Here is a 27,351-nt window from a genome sequence, read left to right on the forward strand (position 1 = left end):
AAACACAAGTGCTACATTGTGAACGCCTGTAAAACATAGAAAACTTCACTAATCGAAACAAATTCTGCAACAAAGCATGAGGCTGGTAATGTTGTTACCGAATGAGTAATAAAAAATTGTCGCCCGTTTAAAATTGTCGAAGACAATCGAGCTATTGTTACTGATCGTGGGTACAACATGAGTAAAGCCTTCTGCAACTTACAAGGGGAACTTCAGGTATGCGAATCACCGATTTGAAGCTGTGTGAAATATTTCGGCGCACTATTCTATATTTTCCTGAAAAATCGCGTTTAAAGTTATAGCTTCGGTGACTTATAGGTAAAACGCCTAGTGGTCTTCAAGCAGCACGGCGGTGTAAGGGCTAGAGTTCCTGCTTAAAAGTCAAGAAATCCAAGTTCAACCCAACCCCCGCCCGGAACTAGTTAGTTTTGTTTTTTCATTCTTTTTTTATTTTTTTGCATTTTTAATAATTATTTAGGCAGGTTAAAAATACAAGAAAACGGATGAAAAACTCCTCAACGCGTATAAAAGAAAATCGTGGAATTTTATCAAGAGAAGACTGCATTAAGGTCCAATTCCTTGCACATTTCCATTTGTCATGGTTCGCTTCGAAGTTGACCGATAAGAGAGTGTTTTTCCAAAATTGTTATTCGGTTTGTTTCTTTGAAATTAATTTAAAGTTGGTATAAGTTTGGCCAAAATAATTTTTTTTAACATGTTCATAGTCTTGAATAAATGTATGATTTATTTTTATGATTTATATCACAACAAAAAATGTAGAGGCAGAAATTAATTCTATTCTATACGTCTATTTTATGTATGTAATGGTCTATATTTCTAGATTTATGTTTTTGTAAAGGCATACATGAATGAAATAAATTAATCCATTGAAAAATCATTGTTATTATCCTATTTTGCTATTAGAAAAAATAATTATTAAAATGTGAAAAAAAAGAATGAAAAAACAAAACTAACTATTCCGGGCGGGGGTTGAACCAGTATTTCTTGCAGGGACCGTAAATAATGATTATTATTTTTTTTTAAATGAAAAAAATCATTTACTTATAGAGGACTTAAAAAAGAATAGATTACACCAAAATATTTAATTCGATACCATCTATGCATTTTTGGAAAAATTTTTAAAAATTCAATTTTTTTAATTTTCTTCAAAAAAGATCATTAATTTTGAGTAATTTAATAAGAATTATCCATAAAAATCTTTTTTGATCAAAAAAATAAAAATCAAAAATAATGATTAAAATGATTTTTATTTTTTTCGCTCAAAATAAAACTCACTTTTGAAAAACGGCTTCCATGTTAAATATTTTCAAAATATTTTTGCACATCCTTAAAAAGGAGTTCAAGGACTACCACTCCATAAAATTTTTTTTTTTTTGCATTAGTATTAATACCAATTTTATCATTGTTTTCATTTTTCATACATTTGTCAAAAGCTAAAGCTGATGATTTTTATTTTTTTTTTCGCTCAAAATAAAACTCACTTTTGAAAAACGGCTTCCATGTTAAATATTTTCAAAATATTTTTACATTTTGGTTGGTTGAAATTTTACATATTTTTGCCAATAACTTAGCAAAATCGTCCACTGTGCGACGGATCACAGCTTTAACACGCGTCGAGATTGCATTGGGCCTACGCCGCTAAGCTAAGCAACTGTACTATTTATTGCCCAGCTTTACAGCGATGCCCTTTAGTAGCGTATAATAAAATTGGGTATCCCCAATCTGTCCATCTGTATTGCTCTGTTGTACTTTCCGTTTTCAAAAAGATATTAATAATCTTATAAAAACACATTATTATTTAAAAAAGATCCGGCTTTACACCGAATTCCATAAAAATCATACAGAAAATAACAGGGTATAGAGCATTCGAAGACACTACTTTATTGGAAATGTCTTAAGCCGCGAGTGTTACTGAATCAAACATATTTTTGTTATTTCTAATTATGATCATTCTTTATCGTGTTCCGAGATGGGTCGCAAGCGTAACTCTATTTTGCGAAATTTGTTTGCATTTGACGTGGAAAAAAATGTTTCGGAGTGTAAACTTTGCAAAATGTGTTTCACTGGCAACTATGTTTGCAATTTAAAAAGACATCTAGAAGTGAAGCACAAAAATGAGTTTAACGAATTGTCCGAACCAACTGAAGCGCCTGAAAAAAAGAAATTTTCTGTTGTTTTGGGACAAGAGGAGGTTAAGAATGCCTGTATCGACCTTGTCACCACCGCGAAAGTACCGCTGGCTGTATTGGACTCGGACGGTTTTAAGACTCTAACAGCTCAAATATTTCATGCCATCTGTCAATTCAAAGAATGTTATGAGATTAGTTGAAGAAAAATATAGCCAAATTAAGAGCGAAATGGTCCAAGCCTTAAAAAACAGAATCCTCTGCCTCAAAGTGGATACGGCCACACGGTGCAACCGCGGAGTGCTTGGTGTAAACGTTCAATACATTGATAAAGGCTTAATGTGCATTAAGACATTGGGATTGATCCAGTTAAAAGCATCGCATACATCCCAAAATATATGTGCTGAGATCAAGTCTATATTGACTGATTTTAGCATATCCAGAAAGCAAGTCTATACCATTACAACCGACAATGGTCGAAACATGATAAAGGCAGTGGAATTACTGAACAATGATTCCGAAGATGAAGAAGAAGTTGCTGGGGACTTGGATGATGATGGACTGCTAAAAGATCTTAAAATTTATTCAACACGTTCGATCAAATGCGCAGCACATGCGCTTCAACTGGCGGGGAAATATTTTTTCAACGGCACGAATCTGCTAGCTTCATTAACAAAGCACGGAAGATTGTGAAGCTTTTAAGAACACCAGCAAATAGGTAAGATTGATTTCAATTATGGTTATAATTAAATATTTATGACGTTTTTTTGTATTTTGAGTGTAGGTATTTAATAACGGAGGAGTCATTGCCACAACCAATTTTAGATGTCGCGACTCGGTGGAATTCCACCTATAGTATGTTGAGTCAACTTAAGAACTTTGAAGACTTTTGTGAAAGGCGCCTCAAGTGTTCAATGAAGCTAACAACGACTGAGTGGGATGACCTAAAAAAGACTCGTTACTACCCTGCAACCGGCATACACAGCTACTATCAAGCTACAAAGCGCCGAATTATTTATAGGTGACTTTTACAAACTGTGGTTGGAGCTCAAGCTTACTGTTGCAGCAGTAAACACGGCTGAAAGCAAAGCTTTGAGCGAGTGCATCGCTGAAAGGGAAGTTGACCTCTTAGGGACTGACTCAGTAATTTGCAGCATATACTTGGATCCACGGATAAGACGGGTATTGCTGCAAAACCCTATAAATGTTATGCTAGCTAAAAGCAAGCTTAAGCAGCTTTTTCTGCAAATATTTAATTTGAAAGAATCTGTAAGTTTTTCCGAAAACGAATACTAATAATTTTATTTATATTTCAGATCATTGCAACAGAAGTGCCTTGCTCAAGTACCTCCTTGGCATCCACATCCTTTGAGGCAGACATCGCATTAACGCAAAGTTCAAACACCTGCTCTCTGTTGAACGATTTTTTGCAAACCATTGAGGTAGCTTCGGAAGACGAAACTGACGATGGTGAGCGATCGGATCTGCTAAAGAAGGGGTATGCGGAAATTGAAGCCTATAGCCCGAAGCCAATTTCCTTGTCCTCCAATATAATGAAGTATTGGGAGGAAAAGCGCTACGCTACGCTGTCTTTATCAGCTGGTGGTGCACTCGGTTCCCGCAACACAAGTTAGTGTCGAAAGAGCGTTTTCAGCCCTTAAAATGCTGTTGACGAATCAACGATGTAACCTCTTCAATAAATCACTGGAACAACTGCTTATTGTCAAATTAAACAGCAAATAATAAAAAAAATTTTTTTGTTACTGAATACCTCATTGAAAAAAAAAAAAAATTTATGGAGTGGCAGTCCTTGAACTCACTTTAAGGATGTGCAAAAATATTTTGAAAATATTTAACATGGAAGCCGTTTTTCAAAAGTGAGTTTGATTTTGAGCGAAAAAAATAAAAATCATTTTAATCATTATTTTTGATTTTTATTTTTTTTGATCAAAAAAGATTTTTATGGATAATTCTTATTAAATTACTCAAAATTAATGATCTTTTTTGAAAAAAATTGACAAAAATCGAAATGTAATGATTATCAAATAAGTTTTTTAATATAACTTATAATGATTACGGTCCCTGCTTTTTAGATAAAACGTTCTTCCACATTGATGGCTCATAGGTAAGGAGAGTTACCAAAAAAGTTGCAAGGGTATACAAACTTTGACGCGGTCGAAGTTAGCACCGGCCCTCTGGTTTTTTAACATTTTGGCACAACTGTGTGCTAATCCACTCCATTCAAAGAACATAGATTCGAGTCATTCTGAAATGCTGGAGATTTGGCTTGTATTTTTCTAGTTTCTTCCAAAGTTTTCGATTTTTTAGACTATAAAGAAAAAATTTATACAAAAACCCTATAAACTTTTAACTTAAAAACTAGGGACTTACAATTAACGTTAACTTATTAAGTATTTGGGGATAACTTAAAGAAGTACATCTAGATACAAAGTTAGTGTGCAGCTTAGTCAGTCTTTCTAAGACTAGTTCTATTTTGGCGATACTGTCCAACTCCAAAGTGGAGAAATGCCAGGGAAGATTTAATATCATTTTTAATATTTTGTTATGCAGCACTTGAATTTTATGAATATGAGTCTTAGCAATAACGGCCCAAACAGGTGCGCCATAGAAAATTGTGGACTGAAAAATAGACCTCAATAAGTACATCTTATTAGCTAAGCTAAGCCGTGAATTTCTGTTAATAAACGGATAAAGAACTTTAATCAATACATTAGTTTTTCTAATTGTATGTTGGACGTGATCTGAAAAAGTTCGTTTTTTGTCTAATATAACGCCCAGATATCTCATTGTTTTCCCATTTGATGTCGATTCGATCGAGCTTAATACAGTCTGGGGGAATAAATATATTTTTCCTTTTTCTTGAGAAAAAGGACTGCTTGCGTTTTTTCGGCATTGACCATGATTTTCCATTTTGTGAAGTAACGAACAAGAGAGTAGAAAGCTACTTGAAGTGACTCCGTGATGTCTGTGGCAAGTGACCCAGAGCAAGGATGATATATTGTATAATATTGGGGAAAGACAGGAACCTTGTGGGCAGCCTGCTGTTGTGTCAATTACAATTGAATGAGAGTTGCCTATGTGCACTGCAAGTAATCTGTGTTTCAAAAAACTTTTGTATTAATTTAATAATTTCAATAGGAAAAAGAAGGAGATTCATTTTGTATATGAGTCCATCATGCCACACAGAGTCAAAGGCTGCTTTAATGTCTAGTAAGACCATACCCGTATAATTTGATCTGCTGAATTCTGACTTAACGATTTTCTAACTAATTTCTTCTTTAATATTATCTCCATAATCTTGCTTAGTGATGAGAGCAAACTAATGGGTCTGTACGAAGCCGGGTTCTCCGGGGGTTTATTCACTTTTAATATGGGAATGATTTTGGCCATCTTCCATTGCTGTGGAAAATATCCAATGCGAAAACATTCATTTAAGATAAGTGTTAGGAATTTTACTACTTTTCTAGGGAGGGCCTTGAGACACACATTATCTATTTTATCTAAGCCAGGGGTCTTCCTTGGATTGAGATTTTTAAAGATCAAAGAAACCTCGAGAAACTCTGTCGCGCAAGATTCTGCATTGACAGGAAGGGAGTCCAATAGGGTCTTAAAGCTTGAGACCTCAGAAATTGTGGATGGATCACTAAGACCACTTGAATGGGTATGATTTGAGGCAAACATTGAGGCTAATAGTTCTGATTTCTGTTCAGCATTTGCGTATTTTTGTTGATTGTGGTTCAATATAGGTATTTCTATGTTTTTGTTCTTAATAACTTTTGCAAGTTTCCAAAAGGGGGAAGAATTTGAGTTAAGTGAGGATAGGAGGTTGTTCCAATTCTCATTTCTGAGTTTGGATAACTCGTTATTCACCTGTTGGCCTAACCATCTCACCAGAGCTATGTCGCCTCTGCGTCTGCGCCTTAACCAATTCCGACGGTGCCTGTTTCTAAGTTTTATCAGTGAGATAATGCTAGGAGGTAAGGCTTTTGGAGTAGATCGGATCTCTTTTTTGGGGATACTTCTCTCTTTAGCTGTGAGGATTGCTGAGTTGAGATCATTAATTAACTTGTCAATGCCGTCCTTTGACCAGACTAGGACGGGGTCATGATTTGGGAGTAATCTATTGATTAGTCTATGATACACGCTTCAATTAGCATTTTTATAATCAAAAATAAATTTCCGGGTGGTCGTAAAATGGGTGTGGAGTGATGATTTAACTGGAAGATGATCGGAACCAAGGTCGTTTAACGCTATAGTATTAGTTAATAGATAGCAGCTATTTGTTAGAAAAATATCCAGCGTAGAGGACTGGCATCTGGCACTACTTGGCACATAGGTATGATCGTCTGGGAAATGAACTGTCAGGCCATGTGATAATAAAAAGTCGTAGATCAGAGCACCCCAGACGTTAGCACGACTGCAACCCCAGAGCCTTTGTCTGCTAATAAAAAGTTTCCAGGACGAGAAGTAAGTTCTCTTATGTCGTTAATAAAGCCTCGTTTTTGGAAAGAATCTGCTCGTCCCCCAGGGAAATAACAGCAAAAGAGGGTAGTACAGATACCTGTATTATTGGTGATGCTGATGCCAATGGATTCGATACATTTTGTGTTAGGGAGGGGAAGCAGTGAATGGCGGATGGATTTTTTAATAAATATGGGAACTCCTCCTCACCTTCTACTAGCTCTGTCACATCTGTAGCAGTAGTACCCATTGTGTTTGATTGATAAGGAATCGTTAAGCCAGGTTTCAGTTACTAAACATATATCTATGTTTTCTCTATTGAGAAAAGCGAAGAGCTCCTCTTTCTTGTTTTTAACGCCTTTCGCGTTCCATGTTATTATAGAGAGGTTATCAATCATTATGTGAGGAACTTGTACGCTATTGAAGTTATAACTTCAAATTGGTACGCCTTGGATTTGCAATTTTTTAGTTTGCTTATAAGCTCAAATGTTAGGGACTTGATCTCGTCAAATGGGAAAAGCTTGTCATTGTCATTAGGCAGGTGACTATTGACTGGGTTTGCCCACTTGGGGCTTGGATGGAAATTGGGTTGATTAAGCGCGTTAGGAAAAATATTAATATTGTCTAGCTGCGGGGGGCTTAGGAGAGTGGATAGATTTAGATACTGCTCTATTGGATTGATTTTGAGATCTCAATTTAAGGAAACTTAACCTGCTGGGGCAGTTGACGTCATTGGCTTTGTGAGGTCCATTACAATTGGCACATTTAATGGTTGATCCTACCAGGCAATCGGTTGTTTTGTGCAAACCCGCACAGATTGAGCAATACGTTTTGACGGAGCAGCGGTTAGAGCCATGGCCAAACATTTGGCAGTTGTAGCACTGGGTGATTTGATTGCTGTTTCTTTTTTGATACTCCCATTTCACTCTCATAAAGTTGATGATCGAGTGGTTTCTTCAGAGCTCATTAAGCGAAATAGATTTTTTGGTGAAGTACACCACGTACAATATTAGCTCCGAGTTGTTTACCCTCTTTCGCTGAACACGCTTTACATCCAGGCACTGAAAGCCTTGGCCAATAAGGTCGTCTTTTGGTGCAACTGGGTCCATTTTATCTAACCCCAGTAGCAGCGCTTTATAAGGTTTCTCATTCTTGTCTGAATATGAGAAAAATTCAAATCTGCTTTGCATTGCACGGCACGCAACATCGTAGTCTTTCATGACGGCACAGTGCAGCTTGATACCAATTGATATCTTTTTGATGGAATATTGTGTGCAATTTATTTCATTGCAAAAATTATGGATTTGTTCCACTGTGCACTTAAGTACTGTTATAGGCGGAACATAGACTTTGTTTTTGGGAATGATGTGCTCAAGTTTATCATCATTCTTTTCAGTTGCTTCGTTCTCATCGTTTGCCTGCACAAGAGTTTGCAGAGGCGAGTAATAGTTTTTGTATGACTCTGAACGCTGCTGCCCAGAGTCCCGTTTAAGAATTTTGTTTTTCACTTTGGGGGACATAACGGAGTCCCCTGGTGACAACGGCCTCTTGATTTTTGGAATTTTGTTTTGCTTGTATGTAATTGCACTTGTTGTAATTTGATCGCTGTGATGCGTACTTTCGTGTGGACAGGTTGAGCGCTCACACAAGACCTTCTAGCCGAGCTGTAATGGGCGTGGTGGTGTGTCCAGTCCAAATCCATGCGCTTCCTTGCTCGTTGGTATTTCCTTTTTGCGGCCATACAGGATCTCCTCAAATCTCCAATTTCTCCGTTCCACCAGAATACTGGTTTGTAGTGGCTTCTGAATGGTCTGGATTGGGCCATACTTGCCGTGCTTGCAGCTGCCAACATACTGCAGACTTCGTTCGCCATTTCTTGTGCCGTGGTTGCTGTGAAACTTTGCCGGGACAGCATTGAAGAGAACGCCTGGGGGTCCAGCGTGTCTTCTTTGAAGGGCATGTCGACAGGGAGGGGGTGCGCTGCGTGCTGTCGTCCATCCGCTTCACGGCCTATAGTAACACAGATCGCCTCATGGTCGCTCGCCGTGTAACAATTATCCAGTTTCCAGGCTGATGTCCTCGCAAGGCCACTGCTTGCGTACGTAAGATCTATCACTGATCCCCTACCAGCCCGATTGAACGTGTTTTGGGTGCCATGGTTCAATAGTTCGACGTCTAGGGAGGCAAAAGCGTCGAGCAGAGCGCGGCCACGCGCGTTTGTGGAGGATCTTTCCCATTCCTGTGTCCATGCATTGAAGTCTCCCGCGATTAAGGTGGGGCTGTGTGTCGGTCGTCAGTTCATCTAGCGCCTTGCAGAAGTCCGTAAGGCACAGACTGGGCGGCAAATAGCAACTGTACAGCCATATCCCTTTGCCCTGTGCCCTGATGATGCATGCATGTGTAGTATAAAATTTAAGCAATTTTAATTGTACTGCACAAATTATTGTCTAATCTTGCTAAAGATCATTTAGTGCATAAGAGGGCATGTAACGGTCGAACCTACTGTATCGGACAGAGCGATCAAGACAGTACAAGACAGTTAAATATCAATGTATATATGTATGTACATACATACATATGTGTGTACATTATTGTCTTGGTATTGGTACTACTTTGAGTTTCCATTTGTGGCATAGCTAGAGCAGCACGCCAGTGATGTGGCTCCGTAATATTTGATCAATTCCGCATACAAAACCCCGACGTTAAGAACCGATTTATTTTAATTTTTTTTGTCGCCGCAGAAAATATTTCTAAATAATCGCCAAAGATGCTGCGTTACCTTGCGAAATCAGCGACAAATCATTTAAGTCTTGAATCTCGTTGCGTGTGGACATCTTTGCTCATTACAAAAAAAAAAATAATAATAATTACAAGTTACCAAGGCTAAAGTAGTGAAAGTAAAACAGTGAATTACAGTGAAAAGGTGAATGAAGCAGATTTTAATTCCCAATAGTACAGAACTTGATGCTGGACAGGATCACTGCATCGAGCAAGGATCCTGGCCTGCTTCAATTTTCGTATACAAATACAATACAAAATACAAAAAGGAAATCAAAATACAACACAGTATGTACATACATATGTATATGTATGTATGTACATATGTACATATATAGATATGTGCAACATAACTGATGTCTGTCCGCCCTTAGGCATGATTAGTGCAACGCGCAAGAATCTTACTTAGCTTCAAACCAGTTATGTAAACATATATGTATGTACATATACTCTTGACAAAAAAAAAAAAAAATAATAATAACAAATTAAGTACAAATAAAATAAAAAATAATAATAAAATAAAGTAAGACGACTCGCCGACTTGGGTATAATACACCAGATGAAACAAATATTTCAAATTTCGTAAACCAAATAAACGTCTATTAAATTGTTTTTACATTCCTCTCATACCATATGCTATCTCGCTCACTCTACAAACACACGAGCACTCTAGCGCCGTCACTAGCCAACGGCCAATTTTGGCCTTATGGATCGCGTAGTAAAATACTTTCATACGCATATTTTGCATGTTTCTAGTCCGATTTCAATAAAATTTGGTAGTTTGGTAGAAATAGATAAGATTAATTAGTCTGCCGAATTTGAATGCGATAGTCAAAAAAATACAGGAGGAAATCGGTTTTTTCTAAATTATGGAGGCGGAAGTGGGCGTGGCAAAATATGAAAATATATATACTCTGCGCGCATACTAATCCAGTGTACATACTAAATTTGGTGACTTTAGCTTTCTTACTTTTCGAGAAAATCAGTTTTGTTTAATTTGCGGGTCGGAAGTGGGCGTGGCAAAATGTTTAAATATCCAATATCTGCGTGTCTATTAAGCTAGTCTGCAAAAAAAGCTGTCATAGTTTTAAAGGAAATCAGTTCTATGTAAATTCCGGGGGCGGAAGATGGCGTGGCAAAAAGTTTAAACAATTAGTTTCTGCGCGCTAAAACTTGCTATAGAGCTCACTGCTGCAGTATAAGGGGCCGAACTACCTGCCTGCTCTTGCGGTCAAAATGGTAGAAATCTGCCGAACGTGTGTAATTACTTCATTATCGCATATTTGCATTCAGGACCAAGCCAAATGTGTACAGGTTATTTATGCATTTGAAGGCTTCTTTGGTTTGGAGTCAGTTTTGTGTCCTCATGTAAGTGTGTGCGCGTCTGAAAATTGTCTCCTAACTACTTTGGCTCAACCATTAGACAATATTCGCGATGCAGTTTGGAAGTAGTTTTTGTGGTTTTGGTCATGCCCAAGCGATTTCATGGCTTTTAAATACACTAAGAATTGGAATTGGAATTCACTTTGGTGTTAAGGTAAATATTAACTTGCTATTTGGGGAGCCTTTTCATTGATTACAGGGTTAGATAAAAGACCCTCGAAAAGTTTAATAACAATAAATTTCGACTCACATTTGGCAAACAATGAATTTTGAATAATAATTATAAAATTTTAGCTTAAAATTTACATTATATTATGAAGAGATGAATGTCATATGCGGATGGGGATCCTTTTTGGAGTCTTTTCTTTCTTGTTGATATCTCCTCTCGGCACTAGAATATGGACAGCGCACAGGTTAACAACGTTTTTATACCCTTGCAAAAAGGGTATATTAATTTTGGTCAGAAGTGTGCAACGCATAGAACGAAGCATCTCCGACCATACAAAGTATATATATTCTTGATCAGCACGACGAGACGATTTCAAATAGCCATGTCCATCCGTCCGTCAGTCTGGATCAACGCAAACTCCTCCTAGACCGTAAGAGCTGCAGAGCTGAAATTTTGCACGTAGGCTTGTATATATATATATGTATTGTTTATGCCCAACCGGGCAACACAAGGGTTAAAGGAGGCGGAAGCTTTCAACTCGCGCCGCTCTCCCGATGATGCCCATCGCTCTCCCCACACTTCGCTCCAAGCGGGGCTTGGTGCCCTGCTCTTAAGTAAGCTAGTTTTAGTTGAATTATATACCTGAATATACATACAAGTGAAGTGAAATTTCTCTGCGTGTCAACACTTTACTGGGAGAAAAAGAGGAAAAAGGGAAAATTCATCTAGCTGCCCCAAACCAGAAGAAAGTTCGACCCCCTACATAAACATTTGGTCCTTCGAGCCGGATACTAAGATCCTCTCGAACCATTAGCATCGGTGGAATTTCATCCATATTTCAAGCTAAGTAATTTTTTTCCAAATTATAGGTATATATATATACATACATACATACGTGCATACATAAGTACCGCTTAACTGCAGTATACCAGCACAGCTGCAAGCTCATGTGCCAAAGACCGGCACAAAGCAAACGACCAAAAGTAGCTGTGCTGTATACCCTAGGTTGGCAGGCACTTTGTGGGGTATATATGTTGAAGGGTCACGTTGAGGAAAAATCGAATAATATTTAATTATTAAAAATTTGTGTTCCGCGCTTTTGTTTATTTTGTTTCCACGCGTTTCAAGTCGTATCTTTGGTTCTATTTCAATTCTAAAGTATTCCCACGCGTTCCAAGTCGTATCTTTGGAGTTAGATTCCAATTCCAAAGTGTTTCCACGCGTTTTCAAGTCGCATCTTTGGAGTTATATTTTAAATCCAAAGTATTCCCACGCGTTCCAAGGCGTATCTTTGGAGTTAGATTCCAATTCCAAAGTGTTTCCACTCGTTTCAAGTCGTATCTTTGGTTCTATTTGAATTCCAAAGTGTTTCAACCCGTTCTAAGTCGCATCTTTGGAGTTAGATTCCAATTCCAAATTGCTTCCACTCGTTTCAAGTCGTATCTTTGGTTCTATTTCAATTCCAAAGTGTTTCAACCCAAACGTTGGCAGTGTTCCAAGTCATTCCAAACGTACCAGCTCGTTTCCTGGATTTTCAATCTATTTCAAGGCGTTTCAAAGCCGTTCTTTAAGTGGTTTGGTAGTGTTCCAGTTTTTCCCAAACGTTCCAGTTGGTCTCTTTGGCTAATTTTCAAGCCGTGCCAAACCAGCTCACCACTTTATAACCGCCACTCGCTGGGGTTATGAGCACGAGCCGGTCAAAGGACGAGAAGGCCACTGAGAACACTGCAGCCCCGAGCAAATCCTCAATTGCTGCTCCAGGTCAGCGCCAGAGGAGTACCAGCCCTACTACTCCTCCCTCCCGAGCATTTCAGACCCTCTCTAGTCCATTAACTCTCACGTCCGCACCATCGAGCACGACCTTTCAGCAAGCCACGTCAGAGCCGCGACGAGCAAGCCAAAAAGAGGTCAAATCATTGGTACCACTTCCACAGATTTTTGGTAACCGCCCCAAGAGTCACTCGGTCCGAAACCAAAAGGGTTTTAGCTGCTTCCACCATGGCTTTGAAGAAGTTTGTTTTCATTTGCGATAAACTAATTCAGTTTGAAGTCGACACCCACGTCACTTCACTGTCCGAGGTCAGCGTATTTACGCTCCAAGTCCGTCGTGATCGAGTTCAAGCGTTGGGGGAGAAGGTCGAGCAGGAATATGAGAAATGCGAGGCACTCACAGATGGTAAAGATGATAACTCTGAAGATTTAGCCATCCAAGCTAAATATGACAAATGCTATCAAGTTTACGAGCGATGCACGGCTCGATTAAACGAGCTTATCCATGAAGGCTCTGCTCCTACTCCTCCGAACCGTCATGCGCCTACCGCTGCACCAGCAGAACGAGGCTGTCGATTGCCACCCATTGACACAGAAGTATTTACGGGAGATTACTTAAAATGGCCCACGTTCCGTGACTTGTTTACAGCCATCTACATAAGCGATTCGCGAATTTCCCCCGTTGAAAAGCTGTACCATCTCCTAGCGAAAACGAGGGGTGAAGCCAACCTCATTGTAGCAAAATTCCCGCTTACAAATGATGGTTTTGAAACGGCATGGAATGCACTCAAACAGCGTTTCGAAAATAAGCGACTTATCGTGAACAGCCAATTCCGAGCACTTCTTGACCTGCCTCAAATTTCCCATGAGTCCGGAAAAGCATTACAGGATCATCAGAATGCTCTGCAGGCATCCATTCGCGCTTTTGAGCACTGTGGCCTGCCAGTAACCACTTGGGGAGGCATGTTCGTATTTTTCTGTTCCATCAAATTGCCAAAGAATACCCTTTCATTATGGGAACAATTTCTGGGAGACAAGACTGCCATTCCAGAGTGGCAAATGATGGACGATTTCCTCACTGAGCGGTTCCGTACGCTCGAAGCAGTGGAAAATACAACTGCAATGGCTATTTCGGTTCCCACACCGAAACCTCCACGAAATCCGCTTCCAGCCACCCGAAAGGCTAATACATTTGAAGCCAAGGTGACCACCAAACTAAAATCCCGTGATCTCTGTATGAAGGAGAATCACCCGGTGCGTCGATGTCCCCGCTTTCTTCAGATGACGGTGCCAGAGAGGGTGGCATACATAAAGAAAAAGTCCCTTTGTCTGAACTGTTTCGCAAGAGGACATCAAGTAAAAGATTGTCCGAGTCGATTCAGCACATACTGCTCTTGCACAAGGACGCCCGACCGGAGAATAATCCAACGCCGGTCCCAGCTCAGCCCAGTTCGCACAATATTGTCCGGACTTACTTTACCTCTGAGGCAAGGCCTACAAGAATTATTGTCCGACTTACTTTACCTCTGAGGGGAAGTCCTCACGAGATAAATTTTAGGTACAGCCATCGTGGACTTTTGGCACAAGGGCACTACTTATGCTTCACGGGCGCTATTAGACCCGGCTTCGGAAGCCAATTTCATATCCGAAAGAATGTTCCGACTCATGAAGTTACCATTCCAAACTGTCAGGGCCGAAGTGACAGGCATTAACGGAAAGATCAATAGAACCTTGAAGGTCTGTCACATAAGCATTCGGTCATCGCATGGACCTCCAGTCCAGATAGAGATAGAAGCTTTTGTCTTGTCCCAAGTTGCTGATGATTTGCCGTCATGTACGATAGCCCAAGCCAGACTGGAAGGAATGCCCAATATTCCTCTAGCCGACCCCTCCTTCAGATTAAAGGCAAAGATCGATCTACTTCTTGGCATTGATGTCATACCAGCGGTGACTCTTTCCGGCATCCAGACCGAAGTGTGCGGATCTTTAATGGCTCAAGAGACGAGATTCGGTTGGGTCATTTCAGGCCCGTTGCATCCCCGTTAGTTCATGTGCCGCGTTCACCACGAGGGTTTTTTTTTTTTTTTTGTTTAATTTCATTTATTGGTTAATTGAGTTAGGTTGACTTAATAAATAACAGTATATCATTTTTTTTTCAACTTATGCTAGTCTCTCATCGAGCTCTCGGCAGAAATAGATGTTTGTAATTTAGACTTTCTTTTCAAAAATAAATTTGTTTTTGTATATATACTTAAAAGCTAAATTAGTGTAATGAAACCAAAATCGATCGCAACAAAAAGTAAGGAAAAAATATCAAAGAAAATAACATCGGCTATGCCGCAGTTTATATACCCTTGCAGTCCTTGGCAATAATATTTTTACATTTTGAAATTAGTTTTCTGCAACTCAATTCAACTTCACAATTTTTCTTCTTCCCTCATTCCCTAAGCAAAGCAACGCACGACGTAGTAGACAGCAAGCAGCGCTGCCGGCAGAGCTGGGAGCAGAGCCGATTATTATATTGACGGTACCTTATGTTCTATTTATCCGATCAGATTCAAATTTTGGGATCTGGGGTTTTATATCTAATATTATCATATATGTAAATTTCATAGCATACTCGATTTTTGTGAAAATGTTTCTCCTAGTTCTTCTAGAGCTATATGATATAGTGGTCCGATCCTGATGGTTTTCATACTTTATTTTTCCCGGGTAATAAAAACCCCCGAAAAAAAATTTCAGCCCGATAGCTTTTAAGACGGCTGAGTAAAACGCATACGCACAGACGGACTACAAGGGTATATAAACTTCGGCATACCCGATGTTAGCTTCTTTGATATTTTTATACCCTTGCAGAGGGTATTATTTAATTTTAAGTAGTTCGATATTAATATTTTTTATACCCTTGCAGAGGGTATTATAAAATTGATCAGATTTTTTTTTTTTTTTTGAATCCATTAGTAGGAAATGTTTATATGTATTATTAGGAATCCTTTGAACACATGATGTCAGCAAGTGGTGCTATTTTTAAGTTCGCGACTGTATTTACACTTTATGAGGTCGGAAACGTCTCCTTTTGGGAGACCAATTTCATAACACCCTCTCCAAGGGTATAAAAACAAATGGAAATTGAAAATCGGATCACTTGATTCTATTTGACTTAACATTTAAAATTAATGCCCAATGGAGAATAATAGAGCAAGTAGTTTAAAGTAATAAGTAATCAAGCTACATATATGAAATAGATTGATAATAATGATGTAATCCATCAATGCTTGTAAGATTACTGGATGGGCCAATGTGAGATTTTTTTTCTTGCTTTTCGTTCAGAAAAGAAAGATGGACAGCAGATGGCCTAAGAATCAAGCAGTTGTCCTGCACAATTCGTTGAAGTTCGCCCCGAAAAAAAAGATTTGTAGTAGTAATTTAAGCGTCCGCCTGTAACAACCTTTGACCAGAAAGAATTATATTTCTAAAGAAATAAAACACAAGTTATAATTCCTTTCTTAAGATTGCGGGACGGGCCAATGAGATATTAAATCTCGTGCTTTTCATTCAGAAGAGGAAGATGATATGCCTAAAGAACTAAGCAGTTGTCATGCACAATTTGTTGACTCTAGAAACGTAGTCTGTCTAGACTCTAAAGTTCAACATTGAAACTCCCGTCCCGGAATATAATGGAACACACCATGGAGTGGGTGATGGACGTAATCTGTGGAATAGATGGCTACGAGGCTATTTCTCTTCCAAGTCTTATTGTCATCAATAGAAACGTTTTGAACGCGTGCTCAAAGGAAAATAAAGCGGTCGAGTTTTACTTGGACGCTGACAGCTTAATTGAGTTAACAAAAATAAAAGATTTTTCTTAAAATATAAATATAAGTTAACGAACGGCCAACAGCCTCGTTTTTTTCGGAAACGGAGTTACCGCGGGTCTGAATTCACGATGAAAGACTTCAGAGTAAGCGGGAACCATAATTGGTCGGTCACCTCGACGGCACTCATTTTTTCGGAGACCGAGTTTCCAAAAGACTAAATTAATATCGACAGACTTTAGGTAGCGGGAACCATATTGGTGTCCCTCGGCACTTTTTCGGACCAGTTTCAAAGACTAATTAATATGACTTCAGAGTAGCGGGAACCATAATTGGTCGTACCTGACGGCTTTTTTCGGAGACCGAGTTTCCAAAAGACTAAATTAATATCGACAGACTTCAGAGTAAGCGGGAACCGGATGCAAGAGTATTTAAAAAACATTTTAGAAATTAAGTTTTAGAATTAACAATACATTGTTATACATATAATGTAGAGACAGTTGATTGTTGGCCATAACTGCCATCGTTTGCAACCGTAATTTAATTTAAAAGTCGAAGTTTTTGTTCGCTCTTTAACTTTTAGAACCGGGTAATGCGTTTTAAAAATGTTAAATTTTAAAAAAGTAATAGAAGGGAAAAGTAATGTGAAAAATAGTTTAAGTTGCTGTTGCTCTCATCTCGAGAGCCAAAAAGCAACTGATGAAGCGTCACACAAGTCGGCAAGTCGGCACCACGTGAAGTATTAGGTATGGGAAAGGCTTCGATTAACAATCGATAAAAAAAACAATCGAGATTTCAGTGTTGAAAAGTGGAAAATCGGTTAAAGCTAGATTTCAATGTTGGCATACGCTATTTTTTTTTTTTGGGCGTTGTTTGAACGCCCTGGTAGCCAAATATTTTACTTTAAATTATAAAATCAAGGAATTCGGCTGCTCGGCATTGTATTCTGAACTTTAATTGTTCTATAAACAATATTCAACAATATTTTCGTTTGTTGAAAGTAGTGCGAACAAAAGATTCAAAAAAGCCCGCGTCTTCGAGTATCTGAAATTTGGCATCTGGCAACACTATCTCAACAATTTGAAAGTTTTTTTCTAGCCGGAAACAGCTACTTTCAGCTATAGTCCCGCTAAAAACATAAATTTTCTTTTGTTATTTACACAAAAACTACGGAATAAATCGTCAAGGCGCACCTGAGGTGGTGCTCGTGAAATTTTTCTCTTTCGTTTGATACCAAATTTATGTAATTTAAGCGCGGTTTGGGCCCGAGTAGCTTAAGCAAATATTTCCCATTTGTTCTTCTTCTTCTTCATACAGCAAGCAGCACTGCCGGCAGCAGAGCCGATTTATAGTGACTGTAACTTGTGTTCTATTTATCCGATCAGATTCAAATTTCGGGATCTGGTGTTTTATATCCAATACTATCACATATATAAATTTCATAGCGATACTCCAATTTTTATGAAAATGTTTCTTCTAGAGCTACATATGTATATGATATAGTGGTCCGATCCTGATATTTTTCATCCTCGATCTGCTCCAGATAATAAAAAGCACAGTAAAACGCATACGCACGGTCGAACAGACGGACATGGCTATATCGACTCAGCTTCTCATGCTGATCAAGAATATATATAGTTTATGGGGTCGGAAACGTCTCCTTCTGACCAATTTTATAATACCCTCTGCAAGGGTATAAAAAAAATATGCGTAAGTAGGGTAGTTTAAGATAAAAGAAGAGAAGAAAACAAATTTTAAGACCGAGCCTCAATTTCTATGAGCCACCAGAAAAGCTTCCTTGATGCTAACTGGAATTCTTTGTCTCTGATCGATACAGATGTATCAAATCTTTTATTTTCAACAGTTAAGCTTTTTGATTGTATTGACTTATTATTTGCTCTTCTCAGAATGTGGTAAAGGATAGGTATGCCGCAACTGTCTTGTATAAATCCTCTTTTATCTAGAAAAAGGAATGATTCAGGGGGTGAGAACCCGTTACAAATTGCTTGCTCTAAGTAGAGATCATCTTCATAGTATGGAGCCTTAATAAGATCGTTAGAGCTCTCCAGACAGCGGCAGATGTGCCTTCTAATAAGATTTATAATTTGATTATCAATCCTTATTATACTTGCAGCGTTATAAAGTTTATTGTTGGAATAAAATCTTATTCAGTTACTAGCTGGAGTTCTATATAATGAGGTGCAAGCTCTAAGAATCTTTCTTTCAAACATGATGGTATGATGGTGAAATTAAGTACCATATTGGGCAACCGTACGTTATTATGGGCCTGATGACAACTTTATATAGCAAGACTTTCACTTTTTTATTGAGTATTTTGGAGCTAAATGCCTTTCTGTACAATTGATATGCGCTCATTGCCTTGGAGAGTTGTAGATTGATGTGATCATTAAAGTAAAGGAACTTGTCAAAATGTACCCCCAAGTATTTCACCCTATTAGCGAGAGGAATGGGTTCGTTGGACATGTTAGAGACAACTTGGAATCTTTTCCAATTTTTTCTGACATTATAATTGCATTTGCTAATTGGAGGTCGAAAAAGAATACTTTCGCATTTACTAATATTTATTTTAAGATGCCAGTTTAGTGTAAATTCTTCTAGTGTATTGAAGCTTTTTGTAGGTTTTTGTTAATTTTGGCTATTGTTTTGTCTGCATTGTAGATAACAATATCATCAGCGTAGGCTATAATATTTTCAATTTTTTCCAGTAAATCGTGTATGAAGATAGTAAACAACGTAGGTGCATTTACGGTGCCCTGCTGCAAACCATTGATTGCTTTAAACTGTGAACTACTAGTTGTGCCATTTAAATGAACCACAAACTTCCGAAATGAGATCATATTGTATATTGACATTAGAAGGTGTAAGGGGAATTTGAAGCTAATTAATTTTGCAATTAGTCCTTTAATCCAAACCGTATCAAATGCTTTTTCAAGATCGACAAAACAAGCGCCAACAACATGCTTTTTGTTCCAATTCCAGTTGATTTCAGATGTTAAGAGGTTCATTGCATGAAGTGTTGAGTGATTAGATTTAAATCCGAACTGTTGCATACGATTTTGTTTTTGGCACAAATTTTATGTATGTTTAAATTAACTAGTATCTCAAATACTTTGCTTATATTAGGGAGTAGACTAATAGGTCGTAGGTTATTTATTTCGTTCTTGTCTACCTTTTTCTTTGGTATGACTACTAGCTTAGCAGTTTTCCAAAAAGAGGGGTAAAAAATTGAACAATATTCAAAAAGAAGGCCTTTTGGTATATGTTTCAGAATTATGTTTGGGATTTCATCGATTCCTGATGAGGTTTTAGGCTTTAAGTTAACGAATATTGCACTTAGTTCATTGCTTGTAATAAAATAGTCATCAGTCTGGCTTTTTGTTAGGCAATTAGCTCTTTTGTTTACGCTGAATTCAATAAGTGTAGATTGTATGTTGTCAAATCTATTTTTTAATATCTAAAAATTGATTGAAACAGTACTCTACATTGCTATGGACAGAATTGGTCCCTGCACTCTGTTTTTCAGAGTGGACCACTTCAAAAAAATTACCTATAAAGTTGAGAATGGCTTGCTCATTTTCCAGCACTAAATTGTTTGAACCAGGGTCTTTGTAAAGAAAATCGGGGTGTGTATCGGCCTTTTGCAGGAGGTTTCTGAAATCGACAGTGTCTGGTATGGTTATGTGATCTAAAGTATGGCTGATACCTTTAAGAAAACATTTTTTAATTGTTGCAAATTTAAGTGGATCAGAAGGAGTTAAGTTAAGAAGCTGAGACCCCACCATCTTGTTGTAGTGCAATATTATGTTTTCAGTCATAAGTTTCTTGATAAGTTTTAATTTGGTTTTTGCTAGTTGTAGAGTAGAGAGTGGAACTATTTGTTCTAGTCTATTGTGTTTTTTTATAAGTGTTAGGACCTTGCTTTTTTCTTTTTGTAATTTTTTGATAACACTACTTTTAGTGAGTATGTCTAGTGTATGAGTATTCTTGTATTTTGGTACACTTTTATTGATTGCCGTTGTAAGGATCTTTTCTAACTTCAGTAAGTGATAGTCTATTTCTGTATTAGATAAATTATAATCATTGGGAGTAGGTATTTCTCTTTGAAGCAAGGACGAACATTTATTCTTAAATGAGACCCAGTTGGTCCTTTTAAAATCGCGTTTTAATAATTGTCGTGGTTCAGAAAGAAGAAAAAAATCGTCTCTACCCTGGCAAGATACATTTATTACAATTGCACGGTGGTCACTATCAAAGTCCAAGCATTCTAAGCAGTTCACAGATTCATTAGTTTTGTGTATCATTAAGTTATGATCTGACAGGCAAATATCTAAGAAGGAGCTTGATCTTTCGAAAGATGGTGTTTGAGAGGCATATAAATTACAACGATACCTAATTTCGTTGCGACACAAGAAGTTTTGAAGAGAGTTACCCTTTGGATTGCAGCATGAATTGCCCCAATTTGTATGTTTACAGTTCATGTCACCAGCTATAATATAGTGGTGGCTAGTGTTGTCAAGCTTAAGAGTTTCAAATAAAATGTTAAGTTCGTTTTGAAATGAACCGCTTTCGTTTCCTGAAGGACAGTATACGGCAGCCAGAAATATGCATTTATTAGACTGTAAATAAAGCTTTACCACACATGCCTCAATGTGGGAGAAAAGGTTTAAATTGTGATTATATTGTCTCTGATATTTTATACTATTTTTTATTAGTATTGCGACGCCTCCCCCTCTGGAACCGATGTCTCTATCTTTTCTTATTACTTCGTATCCGTTTATGTACAATTTGTGCATGCGATTGAGCTTGGTTTCATTCAACATAAGGATATCGGGCTTGTTTTCAATAATGAACTGATTGAGCTCAATTCTTTTGGATGTACTAACTAGTGAATTTACGTTAATTGAAATTATTTTTAAAGTATTTTTAATGTTCGTGGGGTGCCTGATAGTATTCATGATGTGTATACTAAATTACAAATAGTGTCTACCCGAGCGGTTTGAAATTCGAGTTGTTTTTGAAGATTTTCAATTTGTTTACTTAAAGCTAAAAGAGATTTTTGTATATTTATAAGAACTGAATCACTTTGGGGGTCTAAATTTAGATTACCTATATTCGCTTCTTTGCATACATCGGCGTATCTTATATTAGGGTTAATTAGTTTAGTAGAATAGTTTAGGGTTAATGGTGTTTGTCTTTTCTTATCCCTGATCCTCTGTTGGAGTTCTTTGTATCGCTCGCATCCTTTATACGAGGCCGGGTGGCCACTCTTCTTGCAGAGTACACAGAACAGTTCCTCCTTGTTACACTCAGAGTTTTTGAGGATGGGGCAGGGTGCGTCGCCGTGCTGGGCACCACATTTCACACATCTAGATGGAAGGTTACAGTTAGCAGAACTGTGAAAAAAACGTTGACACTTTCTACATTGAGGAATCTCCGCTCGGCGCAGTGGTTCCCATTTAATGCAATGATGTTGAATCGCCTTAATTGCTTTTAAAGCATTTGCGCTGCTTTCTGCGCTTATTTGCACCAAAAACATAGGTAAGACAATTTTCCGTTCCACAGAGGATTTTGTGCTGAAGGGTTTTACTTGTACGAATTTTAGAGCTTCTGATTCAAAAGTTTTTAAATCACTGAAAATTTTCTGTACGTCTGAATCCCCACTTAGGCCTTTCATTAGATATGTTTTGGTTTTGAGGCTCCTAGGTGTATAGGAGAAAAATTGAGCGTTGGATTTTTCCAGGTGGCCACGTACTTTTATGTAATCGTTCATGTTTGTCAAGAAAACGGCAGTTTTGTTTTGGTTTAGTTCTCTAATAGTGAATTATGTAATTTTTAAACCAGTTTTAATTAGTTTTATTATTTGTTTTGCTTCAATGTTAAACACATTTATTGGGGGTATATGTTTATTGTTGTTTTTGCTGGACTTTTTAATATTTTCTGCATTGGGCCCTGTACCCGCCGTTATAGTTGAGGTGATTTTTGCAGCTTTGGAAGTTGACGGTGATGGTATGGGCTCATCTGTTGAAGCTGTTGTTGTTTTTGTTGTTACTATATCGCAGTTTTTGCTTTGTGCACTATTTCTTTTATTGAGACCAGCTTGTAATTGCACATGCTGCGTAAAGCTTTCAAGCACTTTTTCGTCGCACCGTTGCGAATCAATGTCTAATAATTCGTAGTAGTTAGTGCATTTACGCGGAGCTTTTTTTTTCATGCTTTGTGGGAGAGTAAACACTTTTTCTTTTTCTGGAGTTACCTAGTATTTCTTCTAGGTCTATATCATTAGAATTGACGTCCATATCGTCGAGAGCATTATGCTCAATCATAATTACGGGCTGCTGCCTCTATGGGCAGTTAGTATTTGTATTAAACACTCAAAAAATAATTAATTGTAGAAAAGAAACTACAGAAACACCGATTGTTAAGCACTTAATTTCTTGACACGTCTGCTTCTCACCGCTGTCAGAATCGAACTCTCCACGAGGGTCGCTGTTAGCAGAGAGGAGGGACTTGAAACTCTTCTCACAAGGTTTTGGGAGGTGGAGGATCTACCGGGCAAACCGGTAGAAGATTCTGACTCTGTTTGCGAAGTCGATTTCCAGAAGACCACAAGAAGAGATGTTTCGGGGAGATATACGGTCTCACTTCCGTTTCGAGATCCAACCAACATCAACCTTGGTCATTCCAGACCAGGGGCATTGGCTCAGTTCCTAAAAAACGAAAGCCGGCTCCTTAAAAATATTCCGGCAAAAACTGAGTATGACGCCTTCATCCAAGAATATTTGGACTTGGGCCACATGCGTCAGGTTCCATTTGACGGCACTAATAACAATTTTTATTTGCCACACCATGCGGTTTTCAAGCCCGACAGCACCACAACAAAGGTACGGGTAGTCTTTAACGCCTCTAGCAAGTCCACCAACGGAGAAAGTCTCAACGACATACTTTACCCTGGTCCGGTACTTCAGTCCGATCTCACTACTCAGATTCTCAAGTGGCGTTTTTTCCGAGTAGTTTTCAATGCCGACATCACAAAAATGTACCGCCAAATTATGGTCGATCCAATCCATACGCCATTTCAGAGGATCCTGTTCCGAAATAAAGAGGGGCAACTTGGTGATTACGAGCTGAATACCGTCACGTTTGGCATTAACTGTGCTCCGTTCTTAGCCATCCGAGTACTTCAGCAACTCGCAAGTGATGTACAATCCAAATTTCCTTTGGCTAGCGATATTATCAAGTCCTATATGTATGTCGATGATGTCCTGGCAGGGGCTCATAATGAAGCAACGGCAATCGCAATGGTCAATGAACTTCAAGACGCTCTTGGTTCAGCTGGCTTTCCTTTGCGCAAGTGGACATCGAATGTGAAGAGCGTGCTCAGTTGCATTCCAAAGAGTCATTTACTGAATGCTGATTTCCTCGATATCGAAGAGGCTAGCACAGCGAAAACACTGGGAATCCGATGGAAAGCGACTACGGATGAGTTTTATTTTGTCATCTCACCCCAAGATGTCAAGTCAGCTTATACTAAGCGAGAAGTCCTCGGGCAGATCGCCAAGTTATTCGATCCCGCTGGCTGGCTGGCTCCCTTTGTGATTCAAGCCAAGGTGTTTATGCAAGAGCTTTGGCTACAAGAGCTAGGGTGGGATGATCAATTGCCCAGTGAACTCCATCACAGGTGGCAGGATTTTACAAAGAGCTACTCCTTCCTTGATCAGATCCGAATTCCACGATGGGTTCTTCATGACCCAAATTCCGACATCCAATTCCATTGTTTTTGCGATGCGTCACAGCGGGCTTATGGTGCCGCAATTTACGTGCGCGTTAGCAATGACCAAGGCATATCATGCTGCCTTCTTGCAGCGAAATCTAGAGTAGCCCCGGTTAAAACGGTTTCATTGCCCCGCCTTGAATTATGCGGAGCCACACTTCTAGCTGAACTGGCAGCTGCAGTTCTTCCGCAACTTCCAGTTGATAATGCGGAGGCTTTTTATTGGTCAGATTCCACCGTCGTACTGTCGTGGTTAAATAAGCCACCCTGCACATGGACAACGTTTGTCGCAAATCGGGTAGCAAAAATTGTGACGGCAACAAATGACGCCCCATGGAATCACGTTCGTTCAGAGGACAATCCAGCAGATCTCCCTAGCCACGGCCTGAGTGCGCAGGAACTGGTACACAAGGATTTGTGGTGGCACGGCCCACCATGGCTACGGGAACCACAAGAGTCCTGGCAGCGAGCGACACCACTCCCACTAGACACTACCTTGGAGAAGCGGGTAGTGAAGGTCCACGTCGCGATCGCTAAGCCAGCCAACGAGATACTATCTTGTTTTTCCAATCTGGCACGTGCCTTACGAATGATAGCATATGTGATCCGTTTCGGCAGAAGGTGTCGTAAACTTCCAAACGATTACACCGGGGAGGTGACCTCTAGCGAGATCAATCAAGTACTCCAGGCGTTGATCCGAGTCACTCAGCGTGATTACTTTCCGACGGAACATCGGTGTCTACAGCAGAAGAAATCTCTGCCCACGTCTAGCACCATTCTCAATTGGAATCCTTTCATTGACGCATCAGGTGTGATCCGAGCATGTGGGCGCGTGCAACAAGCAGCGGCCCTTAGTTACGATGAGCGTAACCCCATTCTGTTGCCAGTAGTAAGTCCATTGTCCCGGCTGTTGGTGCTTTTCACGCATCAGATCTCTCTCCATGGGGGCAGCCAACTAGTAGTCCGTCTCATCCGACAGAGATACTGGATTCCAAGACTGTGGAATCTAGTAATATCGGTGGTCAATTCATGCAAAGTCTGTGTGATTTACAAAAGAAGGCTGCAATCACAGCTAATGGGCACCCTTCCGGCCCAGCGAACTACTTTCGCACGTCCTTTCACGACCACCGGGATAGATTTCGCAGGTCCTTTCGACATCAAGAGTTTCACCGGCCGCGCTTGCCGCATATCAAAGGGATATGTGTGTGTCTTTGTTTGCTTTTCCACCAAAGCCATTCACCTTGAAGCAGCGTCGGATTTGAGTACCGAAGCATTTCTGGCAGCATTCGCTCGCTTTGTATTGAGGCGAGGGTGTCCCCAGCAAGTGCAGTCCGACAACGGAAAAAAACTTCGTAGGTGCATCCAGAGTGCTTGAAAAAGATTTCCTAAGTTCTACCCAGCAGAAAATATTATCCCACTACAGCCATCAGAATCTGCCGTGGCATTTCATCCCTCCCGGGGCACCACACATGGGAGGGTTGTGGGAGGCTGGAGTTAAGAGTTTTAAAACTTTGTTCTACAAGGCCACCTCCAACCAAAGGTTTGAAGAGTTCTCTACGCTGCTGGCTAAGGTAGAGGCGTGTTTGAACTCGCGGCCGATTTCTCCTATGTCTGAAGACCCCACCGACTCTTTAGCTTTGACCCCAGGCCATTTCGTAGTGGGCGGTCCATTGCTATCCGTGACGGAACCTGAAATCAAGGTTTAGGTACCGTCTATCATTAACCGGTGGCAGCGTCTGAAGGCCGTGAGTCAGCATTTCTGCACCCGATGGAAAGACGAGTATCTGAAGGAGCTACATAAGCGCAAAAAGTGGCGATTCCCTTCTAAAAACCTTGAAGTGGGCGATCTGGTGGTACTCAAAGACGACAATCTTCCATTTAATGAATGGCGTCTCGGGCGAATCCACCAAACACACCCTGGCAGTGACGGCAATGTCCGCGTCGTCGAACTGCTTACCGCTCGCGGTATTGTGAAGCGTCCCGTCGCAAAGTTGATCTTTCTTCCTCCAGTAGAAAGAATTCAAACTTATTACGTAAAACTACAGTAGCGTCCAGCACTTGGTCCTTCCTCCCAATTAAGAAGGGCCGAGCTACCAGTAGTAATATGTGTATTCTATCGTATACACATCCGATCTCGGATTCAGCCGGATCGGACCACTATATCATATAGCTCCCATAGGAACGATCGGTCGAAAACAGTGACTTTTGTAAATAACTTCGTTACTTTTAACGCGATTGGTTTCATATTAAACATTTGTTAGTTTAATATATCTGTTAATAACTGTGCCGAATTTGATAAAGATCGGGTGACTCTATCATATAGCTCCCATAGGAAGGATCGCTGGAAAACAGTGACAGATGATCAATATCTTCGTTATTTCCTTTGATTGTAGGCCATTCTTTCTCAAACATAAGCCTTTCTAGATAAAACGTTCTTCCACATTGATGGCTCATAGGTAAGGAGAGTTACCAAAAAAGTTGCAAGGGTATACAAACTTTGACGCGGTCGAAGTTATCCCCGGCCCTCTCGTTTTTTTCACATTTTGGCACAACTGTGTGCTAAACCACTCCATTCAAAGAACATAGATTCGAGTAATTCTGAAATGCTGGAGATTTGGCTTGTATTTTTCTAGTTTCTTCCAAAGTTTTCTACTTTTTAGACTATACTAAAGAGTTTTAAATAAAAATAATTAGTTTTAGATCGTCTATCCATTTGATGCATCGCCATGCATTGTACCAATAATTTTGTTGTTTTTTTTTTTTTTTTTTGCTGTTAAGTATCTGTCCAGACTGGACAATAATTAAATTCGATAAAAAAACACATAAAACATGGCATTAACAAAAGTACAGCCAAAAAGCAAAGCCGCAGAGGGGTGGGTGTTCAATCCTCATCTGCTGAAACCGAGTAGACTAGTCAAGCCCCACCAGTTAGGATCATGCCTGAAAAGCAAGTCCAGCGGGGGGCACAGCGAAGAGTGGCGGCTATACTTGTTACTTAATATTTATACAAAATAA

The 27,351-nt window shown here is 39.3% G+C and overlaps 1 protein-coding gene across 1 annotated transcript; it reads left to right on the forward strand.

Annotated features, from left to right (window-relative positions):
* The first annotated feature begins 12,957 nt into the window (after positions 1-12,957).
* LOC137580353 (uncharacterized) lies at positions 12,958-26,384 on the forward strand. The gene is made up of 5 exons (XM_068294364.1): positions 12,958-13,983; positions 14,076-14,287; positions 14,421-14,705; positions 23,029-25,225; positions 26,070-26,384. The coding sequence occupies exons 1-5, from the start codon at positions 12,958-12,960 to the stop codon at positions 26,382-26,384; spliced, it is 4,035 nt and encodes a 1,344-aa protein (XP_068150465.1).
* The last annotated feature ends 967 nt before the right edge of the window (positions 26,385-27,351 follow it).

The sequence above is a fragment of the Drosophila tropicalis genome, unplaced genomic scaffold (assembly GCF_018151085.1).
Source record: "Drosophila tropicalis isolate 14030-0801.00 unplaced genomic scaffold, ASM1815108v1 contig_1190, whole genome shotgun sequence".
Classification (NCBI taxonomy): domain Eukaryota; kingdom Metazoa; phylum Arthropoda; class Insecta; order Diptera; family Drosophilidae; genus Drosophila; species Drosophila tropicalis.